Source organism: Schistocerca nitens, chromosome 1, assembly GCF_023898315.1.
Source record: "Schistocerca nitens isolate TAMUIC-IGC-003100 chromosome 1, iqSchNite1.1, whole genome shotgun sequence".
Classification (NCBI taxonomy): Eukaryota; Metazoa; Arthropoda; class Insecta; order Orthoptera; family Acrididae; genus Schistocerca; species Schistocerca nitens.
In genome coordinates this window covers 621,443,900-621,458,182 of record NC_064614.1, presented here as the reverse complement: position 1 = coordinate 621,458,182, position 14,283 = coordinate 621,443,900, and the positions used below count along the sequence as shown (strand labels likewise).

General features: G+C 39.7%; 1 protein-coding gene across 2 annotated transcripts in view; it reads right to left on the bottom strand.

The window, feature by feature from the left end:
• Nucleotides 1-14,283, bottom strand: part of LOC126257468 (calcium-independent protein kinase C) — a 243,931-nt gene that overhangs the window by 134,579 nt on the left and 95,069 nt on the right. For both annotated transcript variants that reach the window (XM_049955566.1, XM_049955567.1), the window contains exon 7: nt 3,828-3,961. In XM_049955566.1, the coding sequence (XP_049811523.1) occupies nt 3,828-3,961 (134 nt within the window). The remainder of the gene's footprint in view (nt 1-3,827; nt 3,962-14,283) is intronic.

Below are 14,283 nucleotides of genomic sequence, written 5' to 3'. Positions count from 1 at the left end.
AGAATACAAAAGCAAACATAAAGACACTAACTGCCTTTTAAGGAATCCTTTGGCAGAACACTGCAACATGAATAAATCACAGATGCCGCTGCATCAAATGACATTGCTGCTGAAAAGGTGCAAGATTCAGCATTGCTGAAAACCTTATAAACCTTGAAGTAGGAGGAACCGAACAAAGGAGGATCCATTTCATACATGGATCATTGTATATGAGGATATGAGGACTATGATCCAAAAAGGTGGAAACGGTTGCTCATGATTCCAGCTCATATATGGCCAGCTATCCTAAAGTATTTCCATGATCACCTGTGATTCAGGAAGATTCGAACAGGATCATACACAAGTATCACTGGCCAGGGCTTGACCAATCCATTAGACACTTTGTGAGCCACTGTAAAGAATACCAGTGAGGGAAGAGTGTGTCACAATTACTTCCAGGATATCTGAAACCAATTCCACCTGCAGCAGCACCATTCCACAGGATTAGAATTGACCTCTTGCGGAGGTTCGCAAAGTTGACAAATGGTAATCAAAGAATAATAGTCTGCACTGACTACCTCACCTGCTATGCTGTCACCAAAGCTGTGCCAACTGCTGAAGCTCTGAAAACTGCAAGGTGCATTGTAGAAGACATGAAGACATCATTTTGAAGCACGGAGAACCCTGTGTGATGGTCTCTGATTGTGGAAACGTTTCCAGTTGAGACCAATATCAGAGTTAATTTCACATTGCAACATCATCCACAGGAGACAATTTGTCTCCCATGACCTCACAGAACACTTTAATAAGACACCAGCAGACAAGATTTGAATGTACAGTTATGTTCAATAGAGGGGTTGGGATACAGCACTGCCCTTTATGACATCCACATGTAACAAAGCAAACAAGACATTACAGACTACTTGTAAGACCAGCACAACAAGGCATACACTGTTCATGTTTCAACTGATTGATACTCAAGATCATTATACAGGGTGTTACAAAAAGGTATGGCCAAACTTTCAGGAAACATTCCTCACACACAAATAAAGAAAAGATGTTATGTGGACATGTGTCCGGAAACGCTTAATTTCCATGTTAGAGCTCATTTTAGTTTCGTCAGTATGTACTGTACTTCCTCGATTCACCACCAGTTGGCCCAATTGAAGGAAGGTAATGTTGACTTCGGTGCTTGTGTTGACATGCGACTCATTGCTCTACAGTACTAGCATCAAGCACATCAGTATGTAGCATCAACAGGTTAGTGTTCATCACGAACATGGTTTTACAGTCAGAGCAATGTTTACACATGCGGAGTTGGCAGATGCCCATTTGATGTATGGATTAGCACGGGGCAATAGCCATGGCACAGTATGTTTGTATCGAGATAGATTTCCAGAATGAAGGTGTCCCAACAGGAAGACATTCGAAGCAATTGATTGGTGTCTTAGGGAGCACGGAACATTCCAGCATATGACTCGCGACTGGGGAAGACCTAGAACGACTAGGACACCTGCAATGGACGAGGCTATTCTTTGTGCAGTTGACGATAACCCTAATGTCAGCGTCAGAGAAGTTGCTGCTATACAAGGTAACGTTGACCATGTCACTGTATGGAGAATGCTATGGGAGAACCAGTTGTTTCCGTACCATGTACAGCGTGTGCAGGCACTATCAGCAGCTGACTGGCGTCCATGGGTACACTTCTGCGAATGGTTCATCCAACAATGTGTCAATCCTCATTTCAGTGCAAATGTTCTCTTTACGGATGAGGCTTCATTACAACGTGGTGAAATTGTAAATTTTCACAATCAACAAGTGTGGGCTGACGAGAATCCACACGCAATTGTGCAATCACGTCATCAACACAGATTTTCTGTGAATGTTTGGGCAGGCATTGTTGGTGATGTCTTGATTGGGCCCCATGTTCTTCCACCTATGCTCAATGGAGCACATTATCATGATTCCATACGGGATACTCTACCTGTGCTGCTAGAACATGTGCCTTTACAAGTACGACACAATGTGTGATTCATGCACGATGGAGCTCCTGCGCATTTCAGTCAAAGTGTTCGTACGCATCTCAACAACAGATTTGGTGACCAATGGATTGGTAGAGGTGGACCAATTCCATGGCCTCCACGCTCTCCTGACCTCAACCCTCTTGACTTTCATTTATGGGGGCATTTGAAAGCTCTTATCTATGCAACCCCGGTACCAAATGTAGAGACTCTTCGTGCTTGTATTGTGGACGGCTGTGATACAATACGCCATTCTCCAGGGCTGCATCAGCGCATCAGGAATTCCATGTGACGGAGGGTGGATGCAAGTATCCTCGCTGACAGAGGACATTTTGAATATTTCCTGTAACAAAGTGTTTGAAGTCACGCTGGTACATTCTGTTGCTGTGTGTTTCCATTCCATGATTATGTGATTTGAAGAGAAGTAATAAAATGAGCTCTAACATGGAAAGTAAGCGTTTCTGGACACATGTCCACATAACATATTTTCTTTCTTTGTGTGTGAGGAATGTTTCCTGAAAGTTTGGCCATACCTTTTTGTAACACCCTGTATGAAACACCTCATCATCAGAATTGCAGAAGAGAGATGGCTGGCATGCATAAAATCCCTAGATGCCTAGGAGAAGGACTGAGGGCACTATAACACCAAGCAATGCTCAGTGAGATACAGCTTGGAAGACTTGCTATGAGTTTTTACACATGTGCACAAAGTGGGACTATCAAAAATGTTACTAAAATGCTACTTTGAGCCATATCGTATCCTTTGTCACTTGTACAAGGGCATGCTGAAAAGTAATGCCTCTGGATTTTTTATGTGAAAACGCTTAAAGCTTTTTAAATAAAACAAACATTATTAACATTCTATATCTTTAGTCTTCATGTCTACACATTTGCAGGCCTCTGCTGCTAGAGGATTCTGAATTGCAGCTGTCAACATGGCAGTGCATAATGTAAGTATGTTGGTGCATGAGAAACAGCATGCTGTAATCAAGCTTAAATTCGAATAGTTCCTCCATGCAAGGAGCACCCTCTCCTTCAGCTTGACAATGCCAGAATGAGTGCTGCAACATTTGCAGCAATCTGATGGCTTGGATTCACTGTCATCAATCATCCTCCATACAGTCCTGACTTGGTCCCATCCAATTTTCAGCTGTTTATAAAACTTAAAAAACACCTTCAAGGGCTTCGTGTTGATAGTGATGAATCGGTGCAAGCAAAAGTGAGGATGTGGCTCCTTCAACAAAGTCAAACATGACATATCAACAAACTGGTCTCTTGTTGGGAAAAATGTGTTCATCACCAGGATGACTATGCTGAGAAATAAATATGTAGACATGAAGAACAAAATGTAGAATGTTAATAACATTTGTTTTATTTAAAAAGCCTTAAGAGTTTTCACTTAAACAGCTTTACAGCATTAGTTCTCAGCTCACCATAACAGAATGATCAGAATATTTCTATGAAAGAATTGGAATACAAATGTTATTCAGCAATACCTCTACATTTCGAAATAAATGGGAATCATTTCATAACTAAAATGTTACAAATATATTATGAGAAAGGATTAAGAGCTGGGTGAATAGTTATGCATAAGTGCTCTCATAGTTCCTTTTTCATTGTTTTCATTGCAAGTAGTGATCTATTTATACCTTATGCAAAGATTTCATGGTCTCAGCTCCTGACTTGAGTCAATCCCCATAAGAGCTCACTTATGCATATTTGAGAACACACACACATATGCAAAAAGCAGATAAATAACACACTGTGTTATAAAATAATATAACAGAAGTAAATATATTTAAACAGTTACATCCTCAAAATGTCTACCTTTGGTCTTGGAGGTGTCAGCTTGTCAGTAGTGATGCCCATGGCAGCCAAAATTTCTGCCATTTGTTTTGTGTCGATGCCACAGTTGTTCGCAACATTCTTTTGACACCTTTTATGAATGTTCATGTTGCATACTAGAAAGAGAAAGGTGTGTGTTAAAACTATAACACTGTACACAAACACAGACAGAAATAAATCTGATTAATTATACCAATGCCATTTCATACGCAAGATTTTTAAATTTGAAGTTTGTGATTCATATAATGGTAAGAGCAAAGGTGACCACTCACGATTCACCATATATTAGAGGAATTAAGTGGTAGACAAGCATTTATTTAAATCTACTGTGTACTACACAGACAGCTGTTTATGTTTCCTGTAATTTTGAAGTCTGTTTAATGTGAACATTCGCTTTAACCAGAATTTACATCCTTCAGTCCAAATATTTTTTTTAAATAATAGGCAAATCTAATAAGGCACTATTTTACTTTTATGCCCACATCTGCTGGCAATTTGTTAAAGAATTTTGCAGCAGAATATGGCACTCATTTCTGAATCCTACACAGGCTTGGAAATTACTTTTACTTCTAGTATTGTGTTCGTCACTTTCACAGCTCATCCTCATTCACTCTTATGGTTAACCACATGTACCACTAGGGAATAAATGTGTTAGCACATGAGTGTAATAATTTGAAGGTTGCTAAGGAGGAAGATGTTTGCCTTCGAACTTTACATAAAATGCATACTGTGCACTTTTGTTACTTCAGCTGTATTGTCACAGAAGAATATGCTATAGGACAGTACTGAATGAAAGTGTGTTAGTAATTTCATCTGGAGAGTAACACAATGAGAGAGGATTCTAACTGCAAAGCAGACACAACTAGGCTTTCTGGTGGACTTAATAACATGCATGTATCACCTCATTTTCTTGCACATCTGCATGCATTGAAATTTTACAAACTGAGTTTCCTTTATGGTGTGCCTGTTGATATCTATTTCTGGTATCTGTAATCTGTTGTTATTTGTTTGGTATCATATAATATGGATTTCTGTAAAATTTAGGGCTGTTTGTTGTGAACCAGATGCAAACCTGTTCCACTATTCTCCTAGCTGTGTTGGGTATGGATGTCTTTGGGCTCCTTACGAGTACAGTTTTACCATTCACAAACATACCATTTTTTTATTAGTTCTCCAATGTATTTGGTAAATGATTCATGTAGGTGAAAAACAGGTGTGAGTATCAAACCTTGTCAGAACACTATTTCAAATGTTCCTTCACTCCAAATTTATTTTCAAATTCCCAACCAGCCATCCAAGCTTTGGTGTTAATTGCTTTCCTTAAATTGATTTAAGTGAATGGTAAGATGGTGAGTTTCATTTTCTACATTTGTGTTATTGGGCTCTGCCTCAAATCACTTTGTCAGCATGGGACATTAAACCTTAATCATCTTTCCTTTCAGCTCTTTAGCACATCCTCCAACCACTACAATCACCTTAATTTAACATGGACACTAATGAACTGCAAAAAGATTGGGAAATACAAAGTGTAATAGAAGTTAGAAACATATGAGGAGAGGGAACACTAAGCAGCAGAAGACTGCCAGTTTCATCCCGAAATTCGATTGGTCTATCTTTTCAGAACTTATTAATGCAAGATTCATTGTGTTGGAGATATGACTCATGTACGTAACTCAATATGGTATTATTGATGTCAAATACATTGTCACACCACAGTAGGGTGTAATGGCAAGGCAACATGTAGTAACTACAGGAAAGTTGCCCACAAAGTAGTATCATTGTCTTCAGTGCCAGAACTCTGAGTAAATTGCTCAGATCATCATTTTGTTCAGAGCAGGAATTGGAAACTGGAAATTTATGATGATGAAGCATGAAGTCATTCTACTTCTCCACTAACTGTCCAATATGTGTCACCAAAAAGAGAGATAGGGTGAAAGAAAACTCCTTCTGATTATTGATGCCTATACAGCAGTGGAATGTTAATGGGTTAAGAAAACTTGTAACTGGATGGATAAAAAATCTACTCACCAAGTGGCGGCAGGAGAATACACACATTAAAAAAAGGTTTTATCTATTCAGTTACATCACATCATCAAAAATTGATTTTTTTTATCCATCCAATTAAATTATATTTTCAAAAATTGATTATTTTCATTGTTAAGAAAACATGTGAAAGAAGTAAATCTTTTAACACAAGATAGGCCCTTATGCCTCTGCATACAACAGACACATTTTAAACCTTGGCAACTCTTTCTTTAAAGACAACAACATCCACAGGAAGAATGATACAGATGGTGAGGGACTAAGGGTGCAGCGGTAGTATTCACCCACAACACATGCCATTCTGTACTTGTTACCCTTACAGCCCAGCATCAAGCAGCAGCTGGTCAGGTTTACACAACTTGAAGAATAATTGTCTGCTCCCTATATCTCCTACCTCACAGACTTGTGGATAATGAGGCCATTGAGGACCTCATCCCCTCATCCATGTACAGCCCCTCCCTTTTCTCCTCTTTGAGATTTCAATGTACATGATGTGGAATAGAGCTCAACATACTCTTGTCCTAGGGGTCAAGCAGTGGGTAGGTTATTCTTGCAAAAAAATGTCTGCCTCTTTAGTACAGTGAAAGTGACACACTTCAATCTGCAAAAATACCATTCACAGCCATTGACCTGCTGCTTTGCTCTCCTGTATTTGCTGATATGGTCCTTTGGGAAGTGACAGAGGTCTTGCTCTCGAGTGACCATTTTCCCATTTGGGTCACCTGCCATGTTCAAACTAGCACCTGTCACCAGTACACCATAGTGGATGTTCTGCAATGCCATCTGTACATTTTAAAGCAACCTGGCTGATTTGAACACCAGCCCACCATCAATATGGTAGAAAATGTCACTAGTATCCACATAACTGCTGTTGTGTCTGTCCTGAAGTCCGGTGTGAAATCTGAAGATGGTCACCCCATGGGGAACAAGTAGTGCTATTAGGCATCAGGGACATGGCATAGCACTACAAAAGTTCCATCATAATCCATCTGCTGACGTTCTTGCAACCTTTTGCACTGTTTGGGTAAAGTCTCTGTGTATTATCAGAAAGCACAAAAAGCAGCCATGAGAGGAATTCTTACATCTATTACCCATTCCACACTATCAGCAAAGATATAGGAATTGATTAGAAGGATCATAGAGACAGGCAATGCATGCATCACAGTGACCGCACAGGACATCGGTGCTCTAATTGCTACATTAGAGACTGCTGGACAAATAATGAGAAAATACTTCGAACAAATTATATCTAATGCCAATCATGATCCCACATTCCAACACAGAGCACAGCTGTATCTTTTGTATGGAGGAATTAGAGCACATGTCATCTATGGCTTGCAAACACCACCACAACCAGGAAAGGTACATAACGAGATGTTGAACATTTGAATACTGAGTTGAAGAAGTTGTTCCTCGTGCTTTTTAACAAAACTGGTCTGAAGGACAATACCAAAAGGCGTGGCAGGAAGTAAGAAAGTCATGAAGCATCACATGACCCCAAGAAGTTATTACATTGTAGCATTAACAGTTGTGCAAGGAAAACATTGGAATGATGATGAACAACCACTTAGTACGGACTTAGAAAACAAAAATCTTCTCATTTTCTTTCAGTGTGTTTGTTGTAGGTACCACTCAACACTCAACAATCTAATGCATGTGGCAGCAGTCATGCAAGAGACCTTCTTGTGTAGGTGGCGCTTGACAGAAATATTTTTTTCATATTGAAAATGCCTGTGACACTACTGTCTGACAACTGTATGAATGGGGCTTCAGGGGTTGTCTTTCCATTGCAATGGGACCCTCTCTTTCAGGACAGTATTTTGGATTCAAGGTTGGCAATGCAGTCTCAGACTTATTTACCCTGGAGAATGGTGTCCCTCAGCCAAGTATGTACAGTTTTACACTTTTTGCAATAGCCATAAAGAGTGTAGTGTCTGCAGTCAGGAGATCTAACCATTACTCTCCTTTTGTGAATGATTTTTCAATCTTTTGTTCATCTCCTAGGCTCAAGATGACTGCTTGACAGCTTTAATTAACATTAACAAAACTTGAATTATAGGCAAAATCACTGGCAAAAATTTTTCCTACATAAATATGTCAGTGTCAATTTTAATTGTGCACAGTGAGGCCTTGCCCAACATGAAGTGCAACTGGGAGACACCATTCATAGCTTTCAGGAGTCAGTAAAGTCTCTGAGCCTCATCTTTTATGAGAATCTCACCTTGTTGCTACACCTGAGACCTCCCAAGACAAGAGCTCCAAAGAATGTAAACATCTTAAAGTTTCCTAATGGCAGAGCCTGGGAAGCTGGCAGATCCTCTCTGTTTTTTTACGGAGCCACTGTTTGGCTGCAGCTCAACTGTGTCTGTACTGTATTGGAGCTGCACAACCATCCTTTCTAAAAACCTTGGACTTCATTCCCCATATTTTTAGATGCGTGCCAAAATTTAGTTGTTATTTACACTGCTGGGTCTGGGCAGGGCCATATTGTTGGCTGCTCAGTATTTTCCCCTGACATTGTCTTTACGATTCAACTTCCAGATTAATTTACAGTCTTTGATGCAGAACTCTACATAGTCTTACAAGTGCTAGAGCAGTTGAGATACAATCTACAATTGACAGAATAAATTTCTTATCTGTTCTGATTTTCTAATTGGCCTGCAAACCATCAGGAAACAAAGTCAGCAATCAAAGTGAACTAAAACATACAAGATACCTTTCCTGTACTACAATGGCAAAGGAAGGAAATATCATTCTGCTGGGGAAACCAGGCAAATGAGAAATCTAACACAGCAGGTAGGGATGCTTGCAGCAAATGTAATAGAATACTATGTCCTGCTACTACCTCATGGTTGAGGAGGAGAGTTATGAGTAACTGGTCTGAAGGACAACACCAAAAGGCGTGGCAGGAATGGGAGAGGAGTTGAAATTGAAGGTAGCAAAGCAAAAGCTGAAATGCTGAACTCCATTTTCAAATGTTCCTTTACAAAGGAAAATCCAGGATAATTGCTCCAATTTAATTCTTCTACCACTGAAAATATGAATAAAGAAGTATTAGTGTCACTGGTGTTGAGAAACAGCTGAAATTATTAAAATCGAAAGAAGCTCCAGGCCCCAATGGAATCCATGTCAGATTCTATACTGAATTTGCAGCTGAGTTAGTCCCTCTTCTCACTGTAATCTGTCATAGAGCCCTCAAACAAAAAACTGTACCCAGTTCTTGGAAAAAGGCACAGGTCACACATGTCTACAATAAGGGTAGTAGAAGTGATCCACAAAACTACCGTCCAATATCCTTGATGTCAATTTGTTGTAGAATCTTAGAACATATTCTGAGCTCAAACACAATAAGGTATCTTAAACAGAATGACTTTCTCAATGTCCTTCAGCATGGCTTTCAAAAACATTGATCATGTGGAACCCAAATCTCACATTTCTCACACGGGAAGCTTTAGATCAAGGCAACCAAGTAGATTCTGAAAAGCATTTGGCTCAGTACTGCACCTACGCTTATTGTCAAAAGAACAATCAATGGGGTGTCAAGCAAAATTTATGACTGGATTGAGGACTTTTTGGTAGGCAGGATACAGCATGTTATCTCGGATGGAGAGTCATCGTCAGGTGTAAAACGAACTTTGGTGTTGGGACCCTTGCTGTTCATGTTGTATGTTAATGACCAGGCAGACAATATTAACAGTAAAATCAGGCTTTTTGCAGATGATCCAGTTATCTATAATGAAGTACTATCTGAGAGAAGCTGCATAAATATTCAGTCAGATCTTGATAAGATTTCAACATGGTGCGGAGATTGGCAACTTGCTCTAAATGTTCAGAAATGTAAAATTGTGTACTTCACAAAATGAAAAAAATGTAGTATCCTATGACTATAATACTGATGACTCACTGCTGGAATCAGCCAACTCATACAAATACCCGGGTGTAACACTTTGTAGAGATATGAAATAGAATGATCACATAGGTTCAACCATGGGTAAAGCAGGTGGTAGACTATGGTTTATTGGTAGAATACTGGGGAAGTGCAATCAGTCTACTAAAGAGATAGCACACAAATGAAAAAATGTAGTATCCTATGACTATAATACTGATGACTCACTGCTGGAATCAGCCAACTCATACAAATACCTGGGTGTAACACTTTGTAGAGATATGAAATAGAATGATCACATAGGTTCAACCATGGATAAAGCAGATGTTAGACTTTGGTTTATTGGTAGAATACTGGGGAAGTGCAATCAGTCCACTAAAGAGATTGTGTACAAATCACTTGTGAAACCCATCCTACAGTATTGCTCTAGTATGTGGGACCAGTACCAGATAGGACTGAACAGGGGTATTCAACATATACAGAGAAGGGCAGCATGAATAGTCACAGGTTTGTTTAAACCATGGGAGAGTATCACAGAGATACTGATGGAATTGAAATGACAGATTCTTGAAGACAGACATAGACTATCCCAAGAAAGTCTATAAACAAAGTTTCAAGAATCGGCTTTAAATGATTACTTTAGGGATGTACTACAACCCCATATGTGTCACTTACACAGGGATTGTGAGGATAAGATTAGAATAATTGGTGCACGCACAGAGACATTCAAACAGTCATTCTTCCCATGCTCCATATGTAAATTGAACAGGAAAAAACCATAATAACTGTTACAATGGGACATACCTCCCTGCCATGCTCCCCACGGTGGTTTGCAGAGTATAGATGTAGATGTAGATAATTGCTTAAAATCAATGTACAACAGATGTAGTTGCTTGTCATATTTATAAACTTTGTCTAGCACTTGTCTCAATAAAATATCTAGTCCAGTGTGCATCTATTCCTCCCAATTCCAGCTTGATAACCTCCCAGTGTCTTTTCCACCTGGCATTCTAGCCATGAGGCTAAAACCTCACAAAATGCCTTATACATTGAATCTAAGACAATAATACCCAGTAACTGATTTACTCTGATTTATTATTATTCCTGTGCTCCAACCCTTAGGCACTTCTTTGTTTATCCATATTTCCTTTATTAACTCATTAACAGTAATTCCCATCTTGTTTTCCTCAAATTTCAATAATTCAACCTCTAAACTGTGTTCTCCTACTGCTTTATAATTATTTAAGTTTTTAATTGCATTCTTCACTACTGCTAAATCTGATTGTTTGTCTTCCTGCTCTTCTGCTGCTAATTCTACTTCCAATTGCAGATCTGATTCCTCCTCTTTCTCATTCAACATTTCCTCTGTTCCACCACCCTTTCATTTGAGTAAATCTGTAAAATATCCTTTTATTTCTTTATTGGCCCTCATTTCGTCCAATTGCTCTATCTTTCTCCTTTCATACTGCCTTTTCTTCACCCTAAATAATTTTTTTTGTTCTTTTCCTCTCTTCTCTGTAGCCTTCCAATGCTAGTCTTGTTTTCCTTTGTGGCATTATTTGTGTTGCAACATTTCTCACATGGATTACCAGTGAGCACCCCTTGTTGAACCATTTGTCTGTACTTTTGTAGTCTACCCTCCCCTGTACTTCTCCTGTGGTTGATTTCAGTATCTCCTGTTTAGTGTCCACATCCCCTTCCATTCCTGTGTTCTTTCTTGTCTCAAGAATCTCATCTAATTTATTCTTCTATTCTTCCTGCTTTTCTATAATTTGGAGACATTCTGTATTGTGTTTCACTTTTACCCTACTCTTTTTTGTTTCTTGCCATATGTATCTTCTATTTACATCAGATCTATGCTAAGCAATTATCTGTGTCCTCGACTGCTCCCCTACAACTTCAAACTTCCATAATGTCTGGCGTGTGCCTTTTATCTATTACTACATAGTCTATTTGGTGTTTTTGTAACTCTGTCTGATGATGGCCAAGTGCACATCTTCCTCAGATGGCATGTGCTCTTTATCATCGTCTTCTTCCCACTAGCAAAGACTGTCAGCCTTAGCCCATCATCATTAGTGACTTCGTACAGGCTTTCTTTTCCTGTTATATTTCTATATACTTGTTCTACCCCTGTTTTTGTATTCATACCCTCAAAGATCATCTCCAATTCATGCCTTTCAACTTTGCTGATTTCCTCCACCAGTTAGGTGTAAAATGCATCCTTCTGATCCTCATCTGCATCGTCCAGAGAGATATAAGCACACATCATAATAACATGAAAAAGTTGGTCTAAATCTCAGAGAACACAACCTATCATTAACTGCTTTGGAACTAATTCACTGACTTATGGATAAGAGTATATACTTACATGGATATGGTGTCTCACCCGAGAACCATATATACAACATTTCCGTTGGAAAAGCCTCAAGCAACATGGTGTCTGTTCTTTTGGACATGTCCAAAAGAACAGACACCATATCCATATAAGTATATAGTTCTGGCAATACTGGCCATGACCTTCTTCTTCTGTGCAGATGCACACATATTTCCCAAACTCTTATGGGACTTGGTAAGAATGTCTTCCACCAGTAATGAGTGTGTTGGGTGGGACACTAGGAATGTAGTGTGTGGACATACAAGGTGAGAATGTGGGTCTTGCAGGAGGCATGCATAAGATAGTTCCTGCACTTGCACTATCCTCTGTGCCCTCGGTGGCTCAGATGGATAGAGCATCTGCCATCTAAGCAAGAGATCCCAGATTCAAGTCCTGGCTGGGGCACACGCTTTCACCTGTCCCTGTTGATATATATCAATGCCCGTCAGGAGCTGAAGGTATTAAAATTAATTCTAATATGTGTAAGAAAGGCAGCAGTTGCATAATGACCTCTATAACCTACACTATACATCAGTTTATGTTTTCCTGATGCATTCACTCCCTGTCCTTTCTGTAGTAGTTCTTGCAGTGCTGCTACTTTCACTCTATATTTATCCATTTATTCTCTAATTTTTTGCAATTTTCCAGGTCTCACATTCCATCTGGCTAAAATAATATCCATTTTCCTTCTCATTAACCTTTTTCCTTGCCTGTTCACTGCCCCATAGTCGTATCCTTCAGAGTCCAATGTGTGGTACCCACAACAATTCCATTTTATGAGATGGCAGTGTTGGTCTCACACCCAGCCCCCAGTAGCTATGCTACTGCCAGCAAAGCTCTCAATTTTGCTGGACATACAAGCTCTCCCACCCGGCACAGAAGATGGCCCTCTCATGGGAGGGCTAGAGTTTTTTAACGTGTCCAAAGTGGCTGGTTCATCGTATTTAGCCAGTTATTGAACCACCAATGATTATCTGAATCATAAATTTACAGTTCTGACTGTGTATCGAGTGTTTATTTAAATCAGGCTGTTGCAGCTTGAGTGTCCACCAGTGGACAGTGGTGGGCAAACAGCGGAGGTGCGGGAAGTCAGGTAGCTGGGCTGCTGCATACACAACCACACTACCCTGGCCTTACACCTGTGGACAGTGGTGGATAAGTTGTTTGTGTATTTGAAGAACCTGTGCAATAGGGATACTTGGTGGGTAGCCTACACTAGCTATGCCTGCCCACGAGCAAGCTGACTGGTGTTCTCCAGCCCTGTGCCCCTGGGGCAGTGTTGGAACAGCCTAATTTAAGTTAAATAATTTTAACATTCGTGTACAGAACTGTTAACCAACTTTCACTTCTTCATGTAGTAGTTGGCACTTCCCCTATTTTTTACAGCTCAGTCAACATCATGTAAATGGGAAAAAGCTTTAGATTTTTTAAGCAAATTATAATTTTATTTAGTTTTTTATAAGGTTTTATTTAAGTGTTGGAAAATGGCACATACACATATGCAAATATGCACATTATAATGGGTAATTTTTACTTGCCATTTAATATACTGTTAAGCAATTGCTGTTGTGTTCTCATTGCCAGACAGTTTTCTGAGTCTCTAGAATGTGCCCATGAGTGTCTGTCCCCAAAAGATTTCACAGGAAGAAAGACCTAGTTCATCTCACTGCTTATAGCATTCAAATCCTGCAAGGGTGTTGATAACCCTGCTGCTGAATCTTCTAAAACCAATATCACCATCATTTTGCAATCTCTCCTTATTTTTAATTAAGATATCTAATGTAATTGGATAAAAAATCTACTCACTAAGTGGCAGAAGGAGAACACATGTATAAAAGTAATCAAATTTGTAGCTTTTTGAGCCATAGAGCCAGTGGCTCCTTCTTCTGGTGGAAGGGTTGAAGAGGAAAAGGACTGGTGAGGTTAGGAAATGGGGAAGTTTGGAAAAGTCACCCAGAACTACAGGTCAGGAGGACTTACCAGATGGGACCTTCTCATCCTGTCCAGTAAGTCTCCCTGACCTGGGGTTCTGGGTGACTTTTCTGAACTCTCGCCATTTCCTAAAGCCCTCCAGTCCTTTTCCTTCACCCCTCTTTCTTACTCTTCTCCCAGAAGAAGGAGCTACTGGATCTGAA